Raw genomic sequence first — 23,671 nt, forward strand, 5'->3', positions numbered from 1 at the left:
TCGTGATCCGCCCGTCTCGGCCTCCCAAAGTGCTGGGATTACAGGCTTGAGCCACCACGCCCGGCCACATCAGACTCTTTTGCCATTAACTATGTGTGTATGACTATTTACGACACAGGTAGACATGATCGTTCTCTCCTATTTATGTAGGTGTTTACCAGGTACACTCACAAACTATCTTATCTGATCTGCTTAGGTTGAACTATCAGGGAGAGAAATGACCCCAGGTTCTCCCAATCATCTTGATACTCTTTCTAAAGTAAGACTTAGAAGGTTGATGAACCCCAAATCTTAATAGCCACCTTACATGTGAGTAAGATGAACACATTTTTGCAATACTACTTTTTCAAAGCTTTCCCACATCTATTATTTATTTTAATCTGACAATAACACAGTGAAATAGGGAGGGTATGAATTTCTGTCTCCATGTAACATAGGTAAAAAGTGAAATCCAGAAAACAATTTGCTTAAGGTGTCATACCTTGAAGTATGAGGATATGGAGTCATAATCTAAGCCCAGGTCCTCTGATTCCGAATATTGACCTTTCTGTTCTGACCTCTTAATGATATGTGTGTGTAAGGGGTGGGCGGTGAGGAGGTGGTGCGCAGGCTCACGGGTATAATCTGTAATTCCAGCACTGACCTGCTGATCCTGCAGCTTGACTCCAACGACTCTGAAGGTGTTGCTGGCAGTGTTGTGGTAGATGTTGATCCGGCTGAATCCCTGCTGGCCAGGTTTGATTGGTACCCATTTCTTACTGGTGTCATCGTAGACCATCACGGAAGCCCGGGCTTGGCAGATACTCTGTTCACTGCGGAGCAAGAAAAAACTGGTATCAGCCTCAGCTACAGGGGATGGAAGTTGACTTTGCCCTTTTCTGAAATAGAGGCCATTTGCTACTTGACATAAAGAAACTTTCCAATTGCCAGAACTTCCAACTGTCTATAGAAGAACTGTCTGGTGAGGTGATGAGCTTACATTCTCTAAGGAGCTTGCAGAATGGAGAGAAGGTTCTGTGCCAAAACTTTCAATAGCTTGGAAGACTCACAGCTTTGTCTTCAGGGGAGAAGTTGCTTGAATAAGAAAGGAATTACAATTATAATTTGCCAACTGTGCACAACATTCCATGTACTGTATTATATAAGAGAATGTGGCCAGGCACAGTAGCTCATGTCTGTAATCCCAACACTTTGGGAGGCTGAGGCGTGCAGATCACTTGAGGTCAGGAGTTCGAGACCAGCCTGACCAACATGGTGAGATGCCCCCCGCCTCATCTCTACTAAAAATACAAAAATTAGCCGGACATGGTGGCACATGCCTGTAATCTCAGCTACTCAGGAGGCTGAGGCACAAGAATTGCTTGAACCCAGGAGATGGAGGTTGCGGTGAGCCAAGATTGCCCCACTGCGCTCCAGCGTGGGCGACAGAGCGAGACTCTGTCTCAAAAAACAAATAAAATAAAATAAAATAAAATGAAAAAGAGAAAAAATGCATTAAAGCACCTAAGCTTCACGACTTAAGAAGCAGCTATTTATTACCTCCATTCTCCATTTTTTAGACGAGAAAAAAGTGGCTCAGAGACTTGCAAAGATGTATACAAGTTCACACAGGTATTCAGTGATTAAACTGGGGATTTCCAACCACTTCTGTCTGATTCTAGAGCATATGACATAGATAATATTCTTTGCAACATCCAACAAAATGCTTCATTTATGGCATTATACTAGGGTAGCATCAGATAGGCTACATAGGCAATGAAATATTTAGGTGATCTAAAGAAAAATGTGGCCGGGCGCGGTGGCTCACGCCTGTAATCCCAGCGCTCTTGGAGGCCGAGGTGGGTGGATCACGAGGTTAGGAGATCGAGACCATTCTGGCTAACACGGTGAAACCCTGTCTCTACTAAAAATACAAAAAATTAGCCGGGTGTAATGGCGGGCACCTGTAGTCCCAGCTACTCAGGAGGCTGAGGCAGGAGAATGGCATGAACCCGGGAGGTGGAGCTTGCAGTGAGCCGAGATCGTGCTACTGCACTCCAGCCTGGGTGACAGAGCGAGACTGTCACACACACACACACACACACACACACACACACACACACACACACACACAAATCTCATTTGTTCAAAATATGACAGAGAAGCAGGGAAGAAGCCCCTGGAAGGATAAAATGGCCATCACTAAAATTAACACACTAAAACTCCTGCCACGGTATTCGGAGGAAGTCTCTCAGAGCCCACTGGCTCTTCATAAGCCTACTAATCTTTAACATCTTCTCCAGCATATTAGAATTCCCAAATTTAAAAAAGCAATACTCCTTCATTCCTGTTTTGTTTTTTTTTTTTAAAGAGGGAATCTTGCTTCCCTGAAGGCAGGCACACTGGCCACAATGAGGAGTGGTCATCAGCGCGCCAGGCTGCATAAAGACAACAAGGGACTGGAAACAGTATTGTAATGCCCAACAATTTGGGAGCAATCATACAGAAGCAAAGTGTGTACAACAGTGGATTATTATAATGCTGAGACCAAGCAGTTGAGAAAAAGTCGTATTATATTCACTTCCCCACACTTAAGAAGACAAGCAAACAAAGTATTTGATAAAGATCAAAGATCTGTACCCCCAGCCCTGTGGTTATGAGACGAAACAGAAACAAAACAAAACAAAACAAAACAAAAAACCATGGTTTTTATAGGATTAGTTATCTGTGACTTGGAAACCTCAACTTGACCAGCATAGTCAGTTCCTCAGTGTTCCAGAGGGCTGAGCTTTCTCAGGGCCCAACTCCCTTACTTCTCGGAGACTGTCGATGATCCAGTATATGGATTATTATCATACTTTTTAACAATATTTTTGTGTACAGTGCCATATATAAGGACTTCCCCTACATATTCCCTCAATTTCACTTTGAATGAACCCCATGCACATCCTACGGCGTGAGGGCCAGGGCTGGGTCTCGGGCCTGCTCTGAATGCCTGCACTGCTGGGTCTCCATCTTGCTGCTGACTACTTGGCTCTGTCTCTGGCGTTTAGGAGCCTAGGGCACACTTGACCTCAGCTGTCCCAGCCTTGCGTTGAGGGTCCTGGGCACATCTACGGACAGATGTATTCAGAGTGAATCATAAGGGTTTTGGTCTACAATTTGTGCTGCATCATTCTTCCCTGAAATTCATCATTCATTCCACAATATTTAAGAGGGTGGCAGTTACCATCTCTGTGTTTTGGGGCCTGAAACAACGTTGTCTTTTAAGAGAATGTGCTTAGGTGAAGTTGCTCCTCCCCTAGTTAAGTCTTTGGGGCCCTGTCCTCAGGAAGTCTAGTAATTAGAGTAAACCAGCCGGGTATGGTGGCTCACACCTGTAATCACAGAGCTTATAGGAGGTTGAGGCAGGAGGATCACTTGGGCCTAGAAGTTTGAGATGAGCCTGAGCAACATAGTGAGACCTTGTCTCTACAAAAGATAAAACACATTATCCAGGTGTGGTAGTGTGCGTCTGCAGTCCTAGCTACTCAGGAGGCTGAGGCGGGAGGATCACTTGAGCCAGGTTGAGGCTGGAGTGAGCCGTGATCGTGCCACCGCACTCTAGCCTGGGTGATAGTGTAAGATTCTGTCTCAAAAAAATAATAATGATATTAAATAGCCGGGTGAGGTGGCTCACACCTGTAATCCCAGCACTTTGGGAGGCTGAGGTGGGTGGATCACAAGGTCAGGAGATCGAGGCCATCCTGACTAACACGGTGAAACTCTGTCTCCACTAAAAATACAAGAAATTAGCCGAGGGTGGTGGCAGGCGCCTGTAGTCCCAGCTACTCGGGAGGCTGAGGCAGGAGAAGGGCATGAACCTGGGAGGCAGAGCTTGCAGTGAGCAGAGATCGCGCCACTGCACTCCAGCCTGGGCGACAGTGTGAGACTCCGTCTCAAAAAATAAAAAAAAAAAAAGTGTAAACTGTACCCAGAACCGATAGATGTTGGGTCAAATCATAGTTCTATCCCAACGTAAATGAGCCATAAATCAAGTGACGGGCTAAACTCTGGCACTTACTGCTTCTGGTTCACTCAGTTGCAAACTGTGACAGTCGACAAGTAGGTGTACGTTTTGGATGCTGTCTCAGGAGCTAGGAGAGATCCTGACATGCAGCATGGTCTTGGTTAATAAAACATGGGTTTTATTAAATCAGAGGGATCTGAGTTGGAGCCCAGCTCTACCACTTGCTAGAAGGTGACCACAAAGCCCCTGAGATGATTCTGGGGGAGCACTCTGGGAAGGTGCTGTGTGAGGGGCAATGCTTTCTAGAGTCCCTGTGTGGCAGCCATAGAAACGTGCCTTTCAGTCACCCTGCAAGAGAACCTGCTATGGGAGCAGAGCTGGTGCACAGAGGCCATGCTGCTCCCAGCCACTGACTGAACATGGCAGGGGGACTAGTGCCAGCCCATTCCTGCCCAACACAGGACCCTTCTGTGGGGGAAGCCTTGGTTTGGGGACGTTCTATCAGCCTGGCCCAAATGTTCTCCGCACTGTGATGTGGTCTGAGACGCTTCTAGTCCATCCTTCCTGGCCTTTTTCCTTTCACAGACTTTTGACCTGTGTCAGAACCTGGCACAGAACAGGTGCCTAATAAATGCTCACTAAATAATCTCAGAGCTGAAAAGGACTATAGACACAAATCCACTTTTATGTCCAATGAAGCTGCCCTGACAAGTCCACACTGAGCTTTGGGGGATGGAAAACTTAACTTACTACTCTCCAAAGCAACCTGTTGGTTGTAATTGGTTTTAATTTAGACAATCCCTCCTTGTTCTGAGTGACATGCAACTCGCTGCTCTCCAGAGTCACACAGGGTGCTCTGCAGAGCCTGAGACAACCCACCAGACAGCTGAAGGAAGAGCACTTCCCTCCATCAGCCACACAACAAACGACCAGTCCCCTTGCCATCCCAGTAACTAATCAGTCTGGGTCCTAAAACTGGGCCAGTATTTCAGGCTTGGTCTGACCAGTAGATGCTAGTGGGTCAAAAAACATCAATGAAAGAGAGATAGGTAGAACAGTACCTGCCCTCAGCGAGCTCCCAGCTAGTTAGGCAGTCAGACGAGTAATTATAAACCTTATGCAGCCCGGAGGGATGCGATGGAGCGGGGGACAGGGGAGGCTTTCTTCTTTTAAATTTTTATTTATTTATTTATTTTTTGATACAGAGTCTCACTCCATTGCCTAGGCTGGAGTCCAGTGGTGCAATCCTGGCGCACTGCAACCTCCGCCTCCCAGGTTCAAGCTATTCTTGTGCTTCAGCCTGCCATGAAGCTGGGACTACAGGCATGTACCACCACGCCTGGCTAATTTTTTAAATTTTAGTAGAGACAAGGTTTTACCATGTTGCCCAGGCTGGTCTTGAACTCCTGGTCTCAAGCAATCTGCCTGCCTCAGACTCCCAAAGTCTGGGATTACAGGCGTGAGCCACTGCGCCAGGCCTGGGGAGGCTTTCTGAAGAAAATGCTGTGTGGGTTTTAAGATGAAGACTTTCAACCCCTACATGAATTCAGGAAGGGGATGTGGGGTTTTAGGTAGAGGAGACAGGCAGCTGAGCAGAGGCAGGGAGGCAAGAACCGCATGGCATATAGAGAACCGCGAGCACTAGGTGGGGGTGAAGTGTACCGGGGTATCACACACCTTTTAGGGGAGTTACAGAGATGGCATAAATAAAGCACTGTGCTTGCTACTAGATGCCTGAACACCAATAACCATTTTTCCCATTTTTCTTATTATAATTATAGCTACAGGTTTTTTTATTTGCTGTTGTTAGCACTTTAGGTTCAAATTAAACTGGTGGTTAACCAAAACCCCTGGTTTCTCCCCACCCTTTAAATAGTGTTGGTTTGTCTCTTATTTTATTGCTACTAACAAAACCTAAATGCAAGGAAATACACATTTATTCTACTTAAGATTTGTTTTGCTAATTTGGGCTTATTATACCTTTGAAATTTTTTTGTTTTAATAAAATCTCGATTGCTATCTAACCTCGACATTGCCTCTAAGCAATATATATTCACTTGCCTTCTCAACATCTTCACCTGGATAAATACTCAAACTCTGTAACATACACATCCTCCCTAGGCATCATAAATTTAATTTGTCCAAATCATCTATCTCTTGAGGAAATTTATTATTATTATTATTATTACTGTAGAGATGGGGTTTCGCTATGTTGCCCAGACTGATCTTAAACTCCTGGGCTCAAGTGATCCTCCCACTTGGTCTCTTTGGTCTCTCAAAGTGCTGGGACTACTGGCATGAGCCACTGTGCCCAGCTACGAGGAAATGTGATAGGCAAATGTTTTCTTAATTTATTGAATAACTGAATGGATGAGCTATTTTTTAAAACACATACATATGAAATTTCATTTACTAAATGGTTCCCATGAGGTCTTCAGGTCTCACAGACTTCTTTCATATGATCAAAACAATCTGTTGATTAGTTGGGGAGTGAAATCAGTCAAAATACACTGGTTTGTTCTGTATGGTGTTAAATTAACAAGTTGGTGGACTTCTTTCCCCCCTGGGATCTAGCAGGCATCTCTGAGCTGTAGGTGTAACTAGAATTTCTCTCTTGGGGGAAGGCTCTTTTCAAGCAAGCAGTCCAATTCCCCTGTCATTTTGGGCCTTTGTACATGTACTTGTGGGGCCCATATAATTTGTGCCCGTAATTTCTCTCCGTGTGTCATGTGAGACCTAAACTTTTTTTTTTTTTAAATTATACTTTAAGTTCTAGGGTACATGTGCACAACGTACAGGTTTGTTACATGTGTATACATGTGCCATGTTGGTGTGCTGCACCCATTAACTCGTCATTTACATTAGATGCATCTCCTAGTGAGACTAAACTCTTATACGAGAAACACCATGTGACTCTAGGCCTCAGCTTCCTCATCTGTACAAGGTGAGTCTGACCTCAGAGCTCCCTCAGACAAGCGCTGAGTACTCGCTGAGCTCTGCCCATGAGTTCATCATGGGGCAGGGCATGGCAGGGAAGATGGGAAAAGCCATAATCTTTGTTGTGTCGCTGGGTTCAGCAGTTAATTTTTTTAGACCATACATCAAACTTGTCCAACCTGTGGGCGGCATGCAGCCCAGGAAAGCTTTGAATGCAGCCCCACACAAATTTGTAAACTTTCTTAAAACATTATGAGATTTTTTTTAAAAAGCTCATCAGCTATTGTTAATGTTAGTGTATTTTATGTGTGGCCCAAGACAATTCTTCCAATGTGGCCCAGGGAAGCCAAAAGACTGGACACCCCTGCTATGTATCACAGACCACTTTTGAATGTCTGTTGAAATCTCTCACTAAAGAGAGAGAGAAAAAAAAAGCAAAACACACCCCAAATTTCCTATATGTAACTCTGAAACCTAATCATAGACCTTCCAGGACTCGATGTAGGAAATCAGTAATGCATTTCAAGATAAAACTATTACACAGGCAGCTGGGTGTGATGGAACCTGCCTGTAGTCCCAGCTACTCAGGAGGATGCAGGAAAAATCTCGCAGCATGGCCCTCTGTAATGACAGCCTGAAGTCAATCTCGGGCTCTCGCTCTCTAATCCTTCTGGAAAAGTCCAGGCTCTGTGCCCCGGGACTCTCACTCCCCCACTCCCTGTGTGGCTGCGAGCAAGCTTTCTGAATTCTCATGGGCTTACATAGACACGCCATCCTAGCCCTGTTACGTCCTTAAAGGACAGAGTGTAAATTCATAAAGTAAGGTCAAAAGGAAGGTCCACAGGATGGGACGGGGCTGACTATAAGAGGTTTGTTGGGAAATGCGAGTCCAGGGTTGAACCTGGAAAAAGCACAGGATGTAGGCCTGTCCACAGAGAGGCTAGCTCCTGCAGCCCCATGCTTGCTTCTCCCTCTGCCAGAGCGCTTTTCAGTTTGTCCTGCCTCTCAGAATCTGCTGAGGTGTCTGCACCACCAGCCTGCGAGCTCCTTGAAGGCAGGAACTGTGTTATTTTCCCTTTGGTAAAGCCAGTCTCTGTATGCTGTAGACATGAATAATTGTTAAACAAATGACCCTGACTGTGGGAAAAACAGTGCATTTATGATTGTGTGCCCATGGGAACATTCTACTTACAATCCTCTCCATTTATTCTCAGAGAAAGTGTAACTGCCACGCAAAAGCATCCGTCACAGATTACCATCAGCCTTCTGTCTCATAACAGCCTGGGATGGGCGAGTCAGGAAACCACAGCTCTGCAGGTGGGCTCCTGTGCAAAGCGAGGCTCAGCCCTGTCTGCTGCCTCTAAAGGTGCAACTCAGCTCTGCCTGGGCCCAGGCCTGCAGAGAGAGACCCGCTCCTCCAGAGGGAGGCCTCTGGGAAGGCACAGGCTGCCCACTTCTGCTTCTCTGGAGTGTCAGCCTAGGAGCCACACTCCTCCTTCCTGGAAAGCAGGCGGCCAATGCCTTTCTCTCCCTGGGACTGGCACAGTGGTCCTGCTCAGCCTTAATGCTCGGACTTGGGAGCTCCCTTTGGAGACAGAACAACTCTTCATACTCTGTCTTGAGGGCCAATTTTCTCTTCCCAGTAGGACTGGGAACCAGCATTTGCCCATAACAAGAATTTCCTAGGAGGTAGGGCATTCGGCATTAAAACTGGGATAATCCAGGGCAAACCAGGGTGAATGAGCTGCCCTGCTGGGAATTCCTTTCTTATCTTTCACCACAGTAACCATCGCAAGGGTGGGCATCTAACAAGCACCCCCCCAGCTGATACCACTGGACCTCATTCCCTGCTTCCCGCTGCTCCCCACCCAGTTCGTCCTGTCACTTGCTCTCTCCATTTCCTCACCCTGCCCCACCCCCACCCTGCCGTCACTCTCCAAGCCTCCACTGGAACCTGGCCCCTGGGCCTGAGAATACACTTAAATAAGCCCAGACAAGGTTACTACCTTTCCACTTCCAGCTCCAATGCATGCTTTCCAGCTCTCGAGTCACTGGGCCTGTTAGTGAGTCAGGCACTGCTGACTACATCCCCACTTCTGAGAACCTCTCCTCCTTAATCCCCAGTCTTCAAATTCTCCTGGCTTTCCATTTTGCTCTCTGTGATTCCTGTTCAGCCTCCTTCACAGGGTTCCTATTTATCTCTTATGTCAAGTGTTTTTAATCCACGGTCCAGGGAAAGGCTTGAAGAGTCTAAGAAACCTCCAAAATTATCTGCAAAAGTGAGAGTGCACGCTGCTTCTGGAAATGCATTTACCATGTTCTTAAATGGGTTTGCGCTCCAAAACAGATTTTAAAATCAATGTGAACTACATGGAATTTCTTATTTTACTCTATGCTCACGAGTCTCAAAACTGTATGCACGGCCGGGCGCAGTGGCTCCCACCTATAATCCCAGCACTTTGGGAGGCTGAGGCGGGTGGGTCACGAGGTCAGGAGATCGAGACCATCCTGGCTAAAAGCCATCTCTTAAAAATACAAAAAAAAAAAAAAAAAAAAAAAAAATTAGCCGGGCGAGGTGGCGGGCGCCTGTAGTCCCAGCTACTCGGGAGGCTGAGGCAGGAGAATGGCATGAACCCGGGAGGCGGAGCTTGCAGTGAGCTGAGATTGTGTCACTGCACTCTAGCCTGGGCGACAGAGTGAGACTCCGTCTCAAAACAACAACAACAAAACAAAACAAACAAACAAAAAACTGTATGCACTGTAAGAATCAGGTGAGTGTTTATTAAAACATAAATCCCTAGGCCCCCATTTAGGAGATTCTGATGCAGTAAGTCTCAGGCGGGGCAGGGTCTCTATTGTAACACACATGCTTGCTGGTTCTAGGCAAATGGTCCACGAAGGAAACTTTGAGGACCATTGGTTTTCACATCTCCTCACAGGCTCTGTCATCCATGCCAGGGTTTACACGATCACCAATACACTGATAAATCCCATGTAGATGACTCTCCAGTCCTGTCCTTTCTTCTAAGATATGGAGCCATATTTCCAACTGTTGGACATAACTTAGACACCTCACAATTCAACGTGCTCAAGAGAGAAAGTCTTCTTTCCACTGTTTCCCATTTCAGGGAATGGAAGCAACACCTACCCAATCCCCTGAGTCTGAAACCTGAAGGCCATTTCAGATGCTTTTTTGTGCTTCACCCTCTATGGACCAGTAGCCATCTATTCTATTTCTTAAACATCTTTTGGATCTGTCCCTTTCTCTCCCTTCTTGCTGCCAGTCCCAGCCCTTGTTATTTCTCATTTAGACCACAATAGCCTCCGAGCTATTCCCCTGCCTCTGGTTGAAATCTCATGCCTCCAACTCTTCAATTGCAATGTCACCAGAAAGACCTTCATCAAAGGCAAACTGACTGAGCCTCTTCCCTCACTGGGAGCTCTGCCACTTACTAGCTATATGACCTCATACAAAACTTATGTGTTCCCCAGTTTCTATCTATAGCTTATCCTCCTTTATCTGCCCATATCTTTCCCCTTTCCTCATCTTCTTTATAGGGTTGTCTGGAGAATTAAGACTTAATATGTGTAAGCACTTGGAGCAATACCTGACCCCATGCGGCATGACGAAGGGAGTCATTGTTATTAAGGAATATAATCCCAGCTCTGGGGCAGGCACTCAGGGGCCTTCACATTGTAGCCCTTGCCAAAGTGTTCATAGCCAACCCAACCCTTGGCTTACTCTTGTGGAAATGCACACAGGCCCCTAACACACACCCCTGCACTCTGTGGCCTCTGCTCTGGCTCAGGCCACTTCCTCTGCCTGGGATACTTTTCTCAGCCGAGCCGAGCTGACCCAAGCCGACCCACTAATTCCTACTCATCCATAAAGACTTGGAATATTTGTTATCTCTTTTAGAAAATCTTCCCCGAAGCCCCAGGCTGAGTTAGATGGTCCTTCTCTGAGCCTTATTATCCCTATTATCATGGTCCTGTGCCTACCATCACAGCACTTACTGCGGCAATGTCTACGCTAGGACCCTCTGTTGGCCAGTGAACGCCTCCAGGGCAGGGGCCATTTCTTCTAGGCAGGTTTCTCCCTATGTAGAGTGAGGACTTAGGCCACAGTTCTCTTCCTATCTGTTGACCTCTAGAAGTCCAAGACTACAGGGTAGATTCCTCTGCTGGTCCCAGGGAACTTCCCTTCTTGCTCTGCTGGACCTGAGGCTGCCCACATATGGCCCAGCACATTTTAGCAAGGAAGGACCTATCTGATCACACAGCCCAACCAGCAGCCTGGATAGCCAGGCTTCACCTGGTAGTGAAAGCATCCCCATGATATTGGGCCAATTAAGATGACTTTTCTGCTATTCCTCAAGTAATTAGGAAGAGATATTTCTCCTGCCTAAGATGATTTTTTTCCTACACCCAGAGGTTTGATTCTTACCTTTTCTCAAAGCTCACATTGTCATTGCTTTCAAAACACACCTATCCACCCATTCCCATTCATTTAATAACTACTAACAGGCATATGGCTCAGCGCTGAAGGAGATTACAATCTATCAGGAAAAACAGATCATTGCAAAATGGGTGTACGAGAGTATTGGGAAGGGAGAACATCAGGCTTTGCAGGAGGAGTTCTTGTCTGTAAACCAGAGCTGATAAAATTAGTATGGTCTATTTATATGGTGATTAATAGATAAGACACGAGGGTGCCCAGCACCATGCTGGGTACATTCTTCATACTCAGTAGGTGTGTGTCTCTGTCCCCCAAACCCCACCCCAAGGTGCCATGTGCCTCTGATTACTTTCAAGCCGTCACGACAGCCACTTTGAGCTATCTTCTTCCCAAGACTGTGGGCTTCTGGATAACAGGCCCATGTCTGAGTTCAGATACCCCTCCTCAGTGAGCCATCGTCCTCAGCGTAGCCTGGTGCCTCTGGCCTGGGCTCTGCAGCTGCCAAGTGCATTAGAAAGGGGTGAGTACTGAAGGGTGGGGGGCTAGAGAGAAGTAGCCATAAATAAATGTTCCCAAAGCTAAGCAGAAACACAGCCAGACTGAGGCAGTTTGTAAAGTCCTGACTTGTTTACCTCCAACATACAAGCAACAAAAGTGAATCTTAAAAGCTGGACTGAGAACCATCAGTAAGGAGCCTCCTGGATGGAAGCAGAGCAGCCCACACTAAGGGGTTTATACAAACCTGTCTGGGCACTCCAGCGCAGAGCAGAGCTGGGGTCTACCCACAGAGCCCCAAGACAAGGCCCAGCACAGAGGAGGAGACAGGGGCCTTCTCCTGTGCCAAATTCCAGTCTCTCTCTGAAGCACATCACTTGCTAGTTCAGTAGACCCCCTGCAGGCGTGAAGCTTGGCTCTGGTAACATAGGTGACATCTACACTGATTTCATACAATGCTCAAACCACCGTCACAAGGTCATTATCACATTTATTCCCACTTCACACTGTGTGCTTCCCCCAAGTCACACAGGGAGTCAAGTCAGAGACACTGCTGGACAGGACCCTGCCTCCTGCCATCCGGAGGCCTCTCCTTCCAGCTCTCGGAGAACTCTCTGACACTATGAACTCCCCTCTGCCCAGGCAGCCCCACCCTGTCTCCCCTCAGCCTGGCCCAGCCTCACCATTCTACTTTTGCCACAGACTTGCCCTCCTTCTTGCCCTCCTTGCCTCCTGTGTGAAACTTCTCAATTGGCTCCCATAACACCGCATAGCTTGGCTCTTCTCTGGACTGCCCCCTTTCTGACCACTGTCTTTCCCAAGGTGGAGAGGAGCAGAGAGAAAGAGTACTTTAGAGAAAGTCTGGCTGACTGGTGCCCACCAGGAAGCAGTGTTGTGCTGGGAAGCAAGGCTGGGCACAGAGAGTTAAGGCCAGCCCTCATCATGGAGTCAGTGTGGGGAAGTGAGAACACTTTGGACAACAGCTCCAGTTCTGCCCCAGGTCTGGCTCTGTCGCTTGCCAGCAAAAAGACTTCAGGGAGGTATGTTTACAGCTCTGTAAGACGAGGAGATTCATCTTTTTGGACTTTCTTTTGCATTTGCTGGAGATCAAATAAGGCTGATGAAATAAACAGGAGAGCAGTTTACTAAACATGATTAGCACCCAGCAGATACCATCTTGAACAAGGACAACGCTGGTTGAATAAACAGCAAATCCGTATGAGGCAAGACTTAGGGTGGAATCCGCATGAAACTGCCTTCCGTGTCCACATGGAGAGCTGTCATTATCACGTAGTCTTTTAACTTCTAAGGAGAAAAACAAGGTGGCAGGTTCCTCACTGTGGCCTGGGGAATTGCCTCAGGCCTCACCAAGTGGGACCAGGCTGTCGGATCCTGTCTTTGTGGAATGGCCCAGATCCACTGTGGAGGTCACTGAGGGCCCACTCCTGAGCCCTGCTGTTGGGAAATCACAGTTTCCGGGCCCTGATTTGCTGCTGTGCTTTCCTCTAGCCTCTACTCACACTGCCCTCCATCCCCACTACTGCCCCCAGGGAAGACTCCCTGAACCACACGGAAGAGAATGCTAATGCCCACCCTCGGGCCCCTGCCGCTCCCCTCAGCTGCTTAGCTTCTCTGCAGAACACTTACCATACTTGCCACTGAACTGAGGGGCAAGCGCTTCCATGAGGCAGGTTGTTTGGTTTGGTCTTTAAAGTAGTGTTCATCTCGGTAGCTCTAGTAACTGGGACCTAGTGATTGCTCAACAAATGCCTTTGAATAACTGCTGGCTTTTGTGTTTGCTGAGTTTTGCCAGGTATCGTGTTTCTCAGCCTGCAAGGATTTTGTGGTGGGGTGGCACGACTCACTTGAGATCTGGCCACCTCTGCTTTCTCTTTCTTTTTTCCTGCATTTATTTGAAAAATAAAACAAGGGCCGGGCACAGTGCTCACACCTGTAATCCCAGCACTTTGGGAGGCCAAGGTGGGAGGACAGTTTGAGCCCAGGAGTTCAAGACCAGCCTGGGCAACACAGATTCTGTCTCTACACAAAATAAAAAAAGTTAGCCAGGCATGGTGGTGGGTGCCTGCAGCCCCAGCTGCTCAGAAGGCTGAGGTGGACGGAGGATCCCTTGAGCTGAGGAGGTTAAGGTTGCAGCGAACCGTGTCTGTACCACTGCACTCCATCCTGGGTGACAGAGCAAGACCCTGTCTTCAAAAAAAAAAAAAAAAAAAAAAAAAAAGAAAAAAGAAAAAGTGCTGTACGTGCAAAGTGTCACAAGAGAAGGGCATTTAGTTCTGCCTGAGGGACCCCCAAGGGATGCTGTCATGAAGGGGAAGCAAGACTTTTCAAGAGGAAACAAGGAACCATTTCAAGCAGAGGGAAGAGTGTCAGCAAAGGCAGAGTGGTGGGTGGGGGGACCTCAGTCATCACCTTGGGGCCTCGTCACTTCTCAACACCTACCCAGGGGAATGAGGAAGCACACCCACACTGCCACGTCCCAATTCAGGGACTGAGAAACAGAGACGCTTGGAATCACAGCCTCATCGGAGCTGAAAAACATTCTGCAGTGATTTTCTTAGGAAACAGGCCTAGAGAAGGAAGTAACTTGCCCGACACCCATGGCTGATCCGCGGCAGAGCCTGGACTAGACAACAACCTGACGTTCTGTCGCGCAGTAAGGCTTTTCTGTTCCACTTGGCAACACAGCAAAACCCAACTCCAACTTTCACTATTTTGAAGCTGTTTTCACTCCACCTTTTACTCTGAAAAATTTCAAACCTACAGGAATATACAAGGGACACTCTTGCACCTTTCACTAAACATGCCCATGGTTAACATTTGCCGCATGTGAGTTATCTCTGCCTTTTCCCTGAGCCATCTGAAAGTCAGCTGCAGATATCATGATACTTCAATCCTAGGGACTTTAGCATACATTTCTTTAAAATAAGGATATTCTAATATATAACGTAAATACCACTGTCACAACAAAGAAAATCAACAATTTACTAAAAATCTAATACAGAGTCCATATTAAAAGTTACCCATGTAATCCCAGCACTTTGGGAGGCCAAGGTGGATGGATCACCTGAGGTCAGGAATTCGAGATCAGCCTGGCCAATGGTGAAACCCTGTCTCTACTAAAAATACAAAAATTAGGTGGGTGCAGTGGCACACGCCTGTAGTCCCAGCTACTTGGGAGGCTGAGGCAGGAGAACTGCTTGAACCCGGGAGGCATAGGGAGGTGTAGGTTGCAATGAGCGGAGATAGCTCCAATGCACTCCAGCCTGGGCAACAGAGGGAGACTCTGACTCAACAACAACAACAAAAAGTTACCCAATTTTTAGGTCCGGTGCGGTGGCTCAAGCCTGTAATCCCAGCACTTTGGACGCGAGACAGGTGGGATCACCGAGGCTCAGGAGATTCGAGACCAGATCCTGGCCTAACACGGGGAAAAACCCTGTCCTTCTATTAAAAATACATCCGGCCAAAACTGAGCGCCAGGAGAGGTGGCGGGCCGCCTGTAGTCCGCAGCCTACTTGGGAGGCTGGAGGCAGGTAGAATGGCGTGAACCGGGGGGAGGCGGAGGCTTGCAGTGAAGCTGAGATCTGGCCACTCGCACTCCAAGTCCGGCGCGACAGAGCAAGATCCGCCTCAAAAAAAAACAAAAAAAAAAAAAACAAAAAAAAAACAAAAGTTACCCAATTTTTATAAAATGTTTGATTTTTTTGGGATGCAGGATCTGCTCATGGATTACATTTGGTTGAGCCGTCTGCTTACTCTCTTTCAAGCTAAGCTAGAATGTGAAACTATTTAAAATTTTTTCATTGACAAAGATGTTGTGTGTGTAAAAAATTCAGGCCAACTGAAAGTAGACTGTAGGTTAAGAGGTGACTGCCAGATCTCCAATGGAAAGCTGTATTTTCCCCTTGGTAATTATTAACTCACTTATAGGGTGTCATTTTTTTCTTAATGGGCACAGGTGTGAAACAGGTTTCATGCTATGAAGTAGACTTAAAATGTTTATTGTGAAGTATTTCAGGCCTGTGAGAAGTAAGTTCCCACGGTCCCACCACGCACTCTAGGAAATCTGACAGCAAGTCCTAAAGCTGTTTAGTTCAAGTGACACCTGCATCCTCCTCCCAGACCCAGAGCTCCTCCTCTCGACCAGGGGGAACTGCCACCTTGCAGATGGTGTTTTCAATTCCATGCATGCTGTCTGTAGTACAGCCATACAACTGACTATTTTACATACATGGTTCTCAAACTTTTTTGGTCAGAGAACCCCTTTACACTCAATTATTGAGGATGCCAAAAAGCTTCTGTTTTATGTAGGTTAAGTCTCTCCATATTCACCTTATTTGAAATTAAAACTAATACTTTTTTAAAACACAAGAATATACAAGCAGACATTTCATTAGCTGCCACAGTGATGATGTCAAAACATCACATAGCTCTGGAAAATTCCACCGTGCATTCATGAGACAAGAGCTGAAATGGCAAATGATGTCTTAGTAATATTATAAATATAGTTCTGACCTACAGACTCCTTGGAGGGTCAATCTCTGGAGTACATTTTGAGAACTGCTGCATTACAGCAGTGAAAGACAATGAATTCGCTCTCTGTGTATTAACATGGGAAACCCAAATGGTGACTGAGCCCCATTTTTGAGAGTGTTAGAATTAAAGAAAGGCTTTGGGTAAATAAAGTCTACATTCAGTGTTAAACCCTGATACCTTCTTTTCTGTCCAAATTGGTTGCCCACGTTGTGGGCAATCAAGATGTTTGCCTTTTCTCCTTGGATGCCACCCTCTCAGATGCCTGAACAGCTGGTCTCCATTTCTCTGTGAAGTCTGGTGCAATCTAGAAAAACACTCCAATCAACTGTTGGGGGAGTCTGATATTCCTAGACTGACCCTGTCTCATATGCATCTCCCATACTCTTTCAAGGTCACCGACGTAGCCCTTTCTTTGGGGAGCCATCTGACAGTCACGTGGACGTTAAGGCTACTCAAACCTCAAAAACATTTATATAGGTTGCTCTGTGTCTTCATCCCAAAATTTGTGTCCCCAGAGTCTGTGACTCTGATCACTTGTGAAGTAGAAGAGGTTTTAGCACAGCCTTGGGACAACCGTAGAGGCCTGGCTTGGGCCAAGGACTGGGACAGTATGTCCAGCTCCAAGGATGAATTAACAGCCTGGGAATGAAGACCCTGGCTCTGCCCTTACAAACACCCTAGATGACAGAGCAGCCACTTGGACTCCGTGTTATTTACTAGGCACAGAGACAAACATGAATGCATAACACAAGCGTCCTGCTCTGAAAGAGCTCTAGGCTGGTAGGAGAGATCCTGAGCCGACAGAGCATCGACAAGAGATACGCACGCAGGCACCGGGTGCTACAGGACGGACGAGGTCTCTTTTGTCTCTTGTGGTATTAACAGCACAGAATGACGGAGACTGCAAAATAGAGATCAGGAGGGCCTCGATTCTAGCCTTGACTCTGCAAACTGAGACGAGTTTAGCTTTGAGAAGTTAAAGTTGAGAGGGCAGATTCTGATCCTCTCAGAGATCAAAAGCTCTGCCAAGTGACAACAATGTGACCTGGAATACGTTACTTTGTAGGCCCTTGTTTTCTTTTCTTTTTGAGGTAGGGTCTTGCTCTGTCGCAGGCTGGAGTGCAGTAGTGTGATCATAGTTCACCGCAGGCTTGAACTGCTGGGCTCAAGCAATCCTCCCACCTCAGCCTCCTGAGAAGTTGAGACTATAGGCTTCACGCATGCACTACTATACCTGGCTAATTTTCTTTTTTTTTTTTATTTTCTTTTCTTTTGTTTTTTTGTAGAGACCAGGTCTCACTACAATGCTGAGGCTGGTCTTGAACTCCTGAGCTCAGGCGATCCCCCTGCGTTGGACTCTCAAAGTGTTGGGATTACAGGTGTGAGCCACAACGCCTGGTCAACTGTAAAGTGGGAATAGTGATACAAAACCTCAAAGGGTGAGAATTAAATAGTATGTATATCATGTAACTAGCATAATGGTTGGTTTATAACACTCAGAAAAGCTGAGCTGTTATTTTCCTCTTCTGTGGGTTCAGTTACCAAAGTGAAGCCATTGGACTACACCAGTTCTCATCCATTTTCTGCCCCAGCCCACCTGAATATCTTAACACTCTCATGAGAATAACCTAGAATCTCCAGAGGAATGTTTCTCAACTAGAGGCACATGGGATTCTTTGAGACAGAGGAAGGCAGAGAAGCATCAGAAGCTCTCCAAATGATTTGGCTACAGGTCTTTAGGGAAGTGTGTGTTCCCATGGAGAGTGAACAGACCACGTGATCTCTGAGGGCTTCTTCAATTGCCTCTGGGACTCTCTCATTTGCCTGTGAGGACTGGAAACACCTGTGAGGAAAGGAAACCCTAGGTGTTCCTGGAGACTCTTCCAAATCCTGACACAAAGGCGTACAACTGGGTGGGAAGGATTGTAAGGTGAACTCTGGCTGTGTGAGACTTCTTACATCTTTACAGCTTCAAGATGTGCAGCACAGTGGAATAAACAGTAATGATTGTGCCCAGGCAGCCACAGTTCCTTCACTACCTGACAACAAGTGAAATGTCTGTCTGGTCTCTTCTCTAACATGCCACACCAGGAAGCTCCACTGAGTAGCAGCTTTGGTAGCACAGGAATCTCCAGGACCATATATCAAAGTAGTTAATTAAATCCAGCAGTTCAATAAATGTGTATTGCCAGGCAATGTTTTAGGCATTGGGGATACACCAGTGAACAAAACAGGCAAAAATCTCTGCCTTCTGGGAGTTTACATTCTAGAGGGGTAAAGACAGACAGTACACAGTAAAACAAACACATTCTACAATATGTTAGAAGATAGTACATGCTTTAGAAAAAACCCACAGCCTACCAAGGACAACAGAGAGACCAGTGAAGGAAATGAAATTAACTGGCTGGCCCCAAAAGTGGCAGACATATCACGCATCCATATCACATTTCCTGCTGCTGCACTGCGATCTCAGCTAGTTCCTGCTCAGGTCAGCCTTGTTCAACCCACATTTCCTGGGAACCTGTTCTGCTAGGCCCACACCTCTACAGATTCTTCCAGCTAGCACCCCAGCTGCCCCAGCGTGGTGAAAGGAATCACCACCCACCTAAGACGTGTCTGACTCATGTTTCCCCCACACCCACGTGTGATCCACCGGATAGTCCTGGAGGCTACAGCACCACGACACTTCCTAAATCTGGTGACTTCTCACCACCTACCCTGACGGCTCCACTGCTGGCCCAAACCACCCTTACCTCTTACCCGGATGACTGCGGTAGCCTCCCAAGAGGTCTTCCTGCTTCTATTCTTGCCACACTGCCAGCCATTATCCACACAGGTGCCAGAGTGATTTTCTTAAGCTTCTATTGGACATCTTTCCCTTTGCTTCGAACCCTTCCTCCAAAGGCTTCCCCTGACTAAATTCTGACATATGCGCTAAATTCAGCACAGCTCACAGGCTTTACCGTAGGGCCTGATAAAACCTGTGCCCTTATTTGCCTTCACTCTTCCTTCTCCATGTTGCTCCAGTCTCTGTATTTTTCTTGACCTTTGAACCCAACAAACTGTTCCTATTTCAGGGCCTCGTCCCCATCTGAGGATACCTGCTGCCCCTTCCACCCCAAAGTCTTCAGATTTTACATGGCTGCCTCATGTCCCCACAGAGGGCACTGGCTAAGGCAGTGGCCCCGTCATTCTCTACCATGCTGCTCCACTGTTTTCACATCTCTTGGTGATGGTTTCTTGACTACATTCTGCCTCCCTACTCTGCCCTCAGTTGGAGGACAAGCCTGCCTGTCTTGTTTACCATTGTGTCCCTAGCACCCAGAGCAGCCACTGGGTGACTGGCTGCCTGTGATGCCTGCCAGTGCCTTCTAAAAAATCATTCCTATCCTTCAAAGTTCACCTGAGATCCCACTTTCTCTTTCAGGTCTTCCCTGACAGCCCCCAACTTCTCAACTCTTACTGCCCCTCCTGTCTATGCTTATTACTGTCTATGCTGCAGGGTCCTTACAGCGAGTCGCCTCCTCATTTCTGTGAGTGCTGCCTTCCTCACTCCCTACCAGTCCCTGAGGACAGAGGCCGCTCCAACTCAGGCGTAAGAGCAAAAGGGCAAAGCATCTGTGGTCAGGAGGCACAGGTTCAAGTCCTGGGTCTATCACTCACTGGCTATGTCTCAAGTTACTCTCTCCTTCTATGAAACAGAAGCAATAAAAACAATGCTAGCTGGGTGTGGTGGCCCACACCTGTAGTCCCACTGAGGCAGGAGGCTTGCTCGAGCTTGGGAGTTTGAGGCCAGCCTGGGCAATATGGCAAGACCTCATCTCTAAAAAATACAAAAACAAAAACACCCCACAATGCTACCTTCAGGATTACTGCGATAATTAAATAAAATAATGTCGGTGACAGCATTCTGTATGTTGTCATGCACTCAAGATAATTCCTAGCTCCTAATCCAGTTAGGGCTTGGAAAATGTTTCTTGATTGGTGAGTAGCCAGAGCTAGAGCTGGTAAGATATATTTGCACATTAAAAAGGCCCTTCGTATCCCCACCACAGGCGCCATGGTACCCCCATATGTCAGTCAGCATGAGGGAAAATAAAAAGTTCACAGCTCCTATGGCTGCTGACCCTGCAGCTCCACGAACGCTGCTTCCACCGGGACTGTCACTATGGTGCCAGGCCAAGGACCTGTGGCAGAGTGCAAGCAGCCTTGTACGGGGAAGGGACGCTCCAGAAAACCTGGGCTTTTGCTTTGGTTCAGCCACTACTCTGCTCCCCGTAGACAAATTCTGCTCCACACTGGGCCTCAATTTCCTGATCTGTGCACTCAAGAGCTGGACTAGATTAGTGTAATCTTCAGACTTGAAAATGATCACCACCAACAACAATATGACTTTTTTTCCCCCTCAATTAATTATCAAGGAATACATAAAAAAGACAAAAGTAGAGTTATTTTGGCTGAAGTAGAGGATAAGATGCCCAAAGCACCACTAACCTAGGTAAACTACTGTAGATCATCTCCAAGGTCTTTTCAAGACGGAAACTTCTAGATTTCTATGATTTTAAAACTGAAAAAGAAATTGATGTGCCTCCTCCCCATTTACTTCTGATATAATTTTCTGCAATTAGTAATTGACAGGGTAGAATAAGCTGCTAGAATTTTTCACAATGTAATTTACAACTGAAAATGACTTTGGAAGTTGATATGCCTTTGAAATGAAAAGTATTCTGTTTTCCAAAGTTCCATTCAGAAGTCCTCTAAAGTTAAAGGAAAGTTACTAAAATGATAGGAGCAGAAATAAAGCCCACTGGAAAATAAGCAGCCCTGGACAAGTTCTACCTACCACCATGTCAATTTTAACAACTCACTGCAAACTGCTTCTAAAGAGCCTATGTAGCGTGCTGCGAAAACCACCGGATGAGGCCATCCTTGTTAAACCCTGGTTCCATTCCTTCCTCAACCTGCCATGTGACCTTGGACAAGCCCCACAACTTTTCAGAGGTTTTCTCAGCTACGAAACAGGAGTGATGACAGCGTTCTCATCGATCTAACACGGTTAAAAGATTCAAATAAGAAAACTTGGTGAAATGGCACTTTGGAAATTGTGAAATAATTTTCAAAGTGAGGGACCATTACTTTATGCTAAAAAACAGCTGTCATAAGTCAATCAAACAAATGCCCCAAACCCCACAGGATAAAAGTCTGTCTGTCCTATCATCTATAATCTTTCAGAGTTGTACGGCAGGGGAGAGGCAGGTCCAAAATGTAATCTCCCCTCTAGAAAGAACAATCTCAATGAGGAGTGCAGTTTGTAGACTGGCTGGCACTCACACATGTGCTAAACAGCAACAGCCTATGGTCACAAGTCTCACAAGTGGAGGGTCAGGATTCTTGCTATTAAGTTCATGAAGTTCCTATAATAAAAACAACTCTCTCTGCCTATATTTAGATAAAACAACCAGTCTCAGGTCATTCTAGAGAGAAGAGCCAGGACTCACCAAATGTACCTCTGAGATAAACAACAATTCCCCTAGATGGCTCAGACCCTCCTCCCTATAATCTGAGGTAGGGGCTAATTTCTGAGTAAATCCTTCACCCAGAAACCATTAAAGGTCACTGGCATCAAGAGACACAGGCCTGTGTAATGGAAAGACCAGCGGCTGGAGAGTGAGCAGATTGTCACTAACGTGCTGTGCAACCTCATGTAAGTCCCCTGCCCTCTGGTCGTGGATTTCTCGATCAGTATACTAAGGGGGCATGAGATGATTTCCATAGCCCATTCACCATTAAGATTTTAGGTTTCCTCTTGACATCCCTCTGTTCCCTGTATTGGTTTCAGTACTTACCTTGTGGCCATGGCTGAAAAGTGGCAGCACAGGGAACCCTGAGGAGGTGAGTCCTGTACTCCCACCGGGCTATGCTGATCAGAGGACCACAGACCCTCTGAAGACAGCAACTTGATTTTTATAGACTACTTAAAACCAAACAGGAAAAGGAAGCTGAACCAGAGACAAAGGGGAAACAAACCCAAGTGAAAAACTGAAACCTAGGTAGAAAATAGAGAAACAAGAAGCTAGCAGTGCAGAGCCCTACCAGCGTGGGTGGCTGAGAGGCACTTCACAGGCCTGACCCCTCCACGGCTGGCAACCTCAAGCCTCTAAGCGCTTCCTGCAAGGGTGCAAGGGTGGGTGAAGCCTGCTGGAGGTAGGGGCCAGGTCGTGGTGCTGGCCCCCGACTAACTAGCTCTATAGTCTAAGTCAATGCCATTTAAGAGGTCTGGGCCTCGGTTTTCCATCTGTTATAGAAAGTGCAGGCTCAGCACAGACGACTTCCTATAGGCCTTAAGAAAAGGCTACAAGAACTCGCAAGAGTCCCCACTGACTCTCCAGAGAATAGACGACTAGATGGTAAAGACTATAAGCTGATCTTTTTTTTTTTCTGAGACAGAATTTCACTCCCGTCGCCCAAGCTGGAGTGCAGTGGCGCGATCTTGGCTCACCACAACCACCGCCTCCTGGGTTCAAGCGATTCTCCTGCCTCAGCCTCCTGAGTAGCTGGGATTATAGGCATGTGCCACCACGCCCAGCTAATTTTGTGGTTTTAGTAGAGACAGGGTTCCTCCATGTTGGTCGGGCTGGTCTGGAACTCCCGACCTCAGGTGATCCACCTGCCTCAGCTTCCCGAAGTGCTGGGATTACAGGCCTGAGCCACCGCGCCAGGCCGCCGATCAAGTCTTAATATTTGACTCTGGAACAAAATGTGTACTTCTACCGAGAAGACACCTCTCTCTAATGAGGACATTTAAGTCAGCAATTTAGAGCCTGAAAGGAAAACATTTGAGGAATACTGGGAACTTGGCTTTGGCTTTGTCATTTGTTCATTAAATGGGTGGCCTCAACTGTAAAATGGGGTTAGTTATACTTATTTTGCCTATCTCCAACAGTTCTCATGAAGATAAAATCCAGTTCAATCTTTCTTTCAAAATCTACTGAGAACTCACTAAGAAGCATGCACTGTGTTAGAAATCACAGACAAAAAATTGAGAACGACCGTACTCATCCTTAAAGGACTTTTATGGCTTAGAAAAGAAGAATCCTGCCCTCTGGTCATGGATTTCTCGATCAGTATACTAAGGGGACCTGAGATGATTTCCACAGCCCATTTACCATAAAGATTCTAAGTTTTCTCTTGACATCCCTCTGTTCCCTGTATTGGTTCCAGTACTCATCTTGTGG

The 23,671-nt window shown here is 46.7% G+C and overlaps 1 protein-coding gene across 1 annotated transcript in view; it reads right to left on the reverse strand.

Annotated features, from left to right (window-relative positions):
• Positions 1-22,515, reverse strand: part of EVL (Enah/Vasp-like) — an 84,377-nt gene extending 61,862 nt beyond the window's left edge. The window contains 2 exon segments of the mRNA XM_017892247.1: positions 644-812; positions 22,283-22,515. Of these exon segments, the coding sequence (XP_017747736.1) occupies positions 644-812; positions 22,283-22,293 (180 nt within the window). The 5' untranslated portion in view covers positions 22,294-22,515.
• Positions 22,516-23,671: the final 1,156 nt, after the last annotated feature.

The sequence above is a fragment of the Rhinopithecus bieti genome, unplaced genomic scaffold (assembly GCF_001698545.2).
Source record: "Rhinopithecus bieti isolate Rb0 unplaced genomic scaffold, ASM169854v2 scaffold_20150, whole genome shotgun sequence".
NCBI classification, from domain to species: Eukaryota; Metazoa; Chordata; class Mammalia; order Primates; family Cercopithecidae; genus Rhinopithecus; species Rhinopithecus bieti.